We start from the raw sequence: 2,500 nt of genomic DNA on the forward strand, positions 1-2,500 counted from the left end.
TCTCTTCTCTTCTCTTCTCTTCTCTTCTCTTCTCTTCTCTTCTCTTCTCTTCTCTTCTCTTCTCTTCTCTTCTCTTCTCTTCTCTTCTCTTCTCTTCTCTCTCTTATTCTTCTCCTGTATGAAAAGTCTGAATGAACAGTCTATTTACTCTTTTGTTTTTTATATTTAGTGTTGTATCATAACTCCCTGTTTTTCACACTTTGCATATACTATTAATCATTTGTGGTTATGGATGTCCTCACAGTATCGTAAGACTAATAATTTTACTAAATGTACTTTGCTGTAGATACGATTTTGCTATGTTACATTATTAACCTTCCCTTGGTTATGGTTAATGTGTGTATTCTTTATTTAGTCTGTAATTTTTTTTTTCTGTTTGATTACTAATTTTGGAGTAATTATTTTATTTATTTATGTTAACGATTTGAAGTTGTTTTCGTTTATTTCATTAGTTAATCTCTTGTGTATAAAGTAGCCTGAATGTTCATCTCCTTAGACAAAGCAGTGCCTTGTGTAGACATCACCGACGCATAGCTCGGCCGCCTGCTGGCTCGGTGCGGGCTGTGTACCGTGACTCCGGCCGCGGTGCACGGGCTGTACCGGCCGGGAGGAGGGTACGCGTGCGCCTCTGCCTTGGCGGGTACGCTGCATGCAGAGCGTACCCTTCAAGGAGGGTGCACGGTGGTGAAGCTCTGCCAGGTGGATACATAGTGTGTGTCTGTCCTCTGTAGGTGAAGAAGGAGTTACGTAGGGCGGGTCGCCGACACCCCTGGCTGCGGGCGTGCCTGTGCGCCGCCCACGAGCGCTCGCAGACCGGCAAGGACGCCCGCGCCTCCCACAATGCCGCCTCCCACTCACAGTCGAACTCGCACTCCTCGCATACAGTGGGTAGCTCCTCCCACGACGCCCTTGCTTGCCACGCCGCCCCGCCCGCCACCCCGCCCCTTCCCCCCGCCCCCCTGCCGCACCACCTGCCGCTCCCCGCCACCCTCACCCACCTGGCCGCCCACCACCTGTCCCAGACCCACCCGGCGGGCGTGGACGAGTCGGGCTCCCCCGCCGGCTCGCTCGGCGTGGCCTTCAGCCTGCCGGCGCTGCCGCCGTCGTCGTCGGCGCCGCCGGCGGGCGAGACCGCCTCGGCCTCGCCCACGTCCCCGCCCGACTACCAGAACTCCCTCCCCTTCCACATCCAGCAGGTCAACGCCGCCCAGATCTATTCCTCCCCGCCCCCGACGCCCACCCTCTCCCAGCTCTACGACACGGCCGGCCCGCCCATCTCCTCCGCCGCCCTCCACCACTACATCCAGCCCCGCTCCGCCCCCCTGCCCATGGGCCCCCACCTGCGGGCGCAGCAGCAGGCCGTGTCGGGCCTGGCCCTGAGCCCCACCATGCTGCAGGCCGCCCTCTCCTCCCTGCACTCGAGCAACCCCAAGGGCCTGGACCACCACCACTACCACAACCTGCTCCAGCTGCCCCTCTCGGCCGTCCACCTGGCGCCAGACGACTCCAACTACCTGCAGCCCAAGTCCCACTTCGCCGCCGGCACCCTTGGGGACGCCCTTGGGGACGCCCTTGGTGACGCTCTCGGCGGCGGCCTGCAGCACGAGGGCGGCGGCGTCCCCCCTCACCCCTCCTTCCCCCTCACCCCCAAGGGCGGGGGCGGCCACCCCCTTCCAGCCATCCCTTCTCCCGAAGACCTTGCTGACGCGCCCCTCCACCCTGCCCCTCAGTCCCCCCCCTCCTCCACTGCCACCACCACAACCACTACCACCACCGCCACCACCTTCCCCCTCCCCCCCAGCACTCCCAAGAGTAAGCTCCCCCCCACCAAACCGGAGAGGCCTCAAAAGAGCACCAACAACAGTATGAAAGGTATTTTTTTTTTATCCTCTCGCCTCAAAAAAAGAAATCCGATTAGAGTCGCACGCACGCTGTCACTCACTCCCAAGACCTCACGCAAGCACTCTCTCAGTCCAGAAGTGGAGGTCTGCTTTCATAACCGGCGACTGAGGAGTCCCTTCAAGTACCTGGTGGTCTTAGATCACCACGGTTGCTATTAACGCTTCTGGGGTACAACTAGATGTCACTTCTCGTGGTGAACGTGCAAGAGGTTCTGGCGCATGTAGATTTTAATGTTTTGTTCTTTTAATTTAAAGACTATCATCACTATAACATGCTATAAACTGCAGTTTCTCAATGAACAGGATTTAAAGCAACAGGACCGAGGCAGACCGAACTGGAGGCTTGGTTTTAGAATGGAGGTGTCCCCGTGGCACCCTGCAGTCTGGTGGCGGGCAACGTAAACTAGAAGGCATTAGCGACGTAGATGATCTGGTAGATGGAAGTAACTGGTGTAACCTACCTCTTTGAAATGATGTTTATTTATTTTTTATTTTTTTGTATTTTTCATATTAAAGAGAATTCAGTGTTAGTTTAAACTCGCTAAAAGCAAGCCACAGCGATGAGTGAGCGGCGAAGCCAAGGAGCGGACTTCTTGACG

The 2,500-nt window shown here is 56.0% G+C and overlaps 1 protein-coding gene across 5 annotated transcripts in view; it reads left to right on the plus strand.

Annotated features, from left to right (window-relative positions):
* LOC122245833 (latrophilin Cirl) overlaps positions 1-2,500 on the plus strand; it is a 397,558-nt gene that overhangs the window by 383,817 nt on the left and 11,241 nt on the right. For 3 of the 5 annotated variants that reach the window (XM_086530926.1, XM_086530927.1, XM_043003873.2), the window contains one exon: positions 732-884. The exons of the other annotated variants lie outside the window; for them this stretch is intronic. In XM_086530926.1, coding sequence (XP_086387052.1) covers positions 732-884 — 153 coding nt within the window. The remainder of the gene's footprint in view (positions 1-731; positions 885-2,500) is intronic. 5 annotated transcript variants of the gene reach the window in all.

Source organism: Penaeus japonicus, unplaced genomic scaffold (assembly GCF_977035675.1).
Source record: "Penaeus japonicus unplaced genomic scaffold, GWHDUDI00000001_assembly GWHDUDI00000034, whole genome shotgun sequence".
Taxonomy (NCBI): domain Eukaryota; kingdom Metazoa; phylum Arthropoda; class Malacostraca; order Decapoda; family Penaeidae; genus Penaeus; species Penaeus japonicus.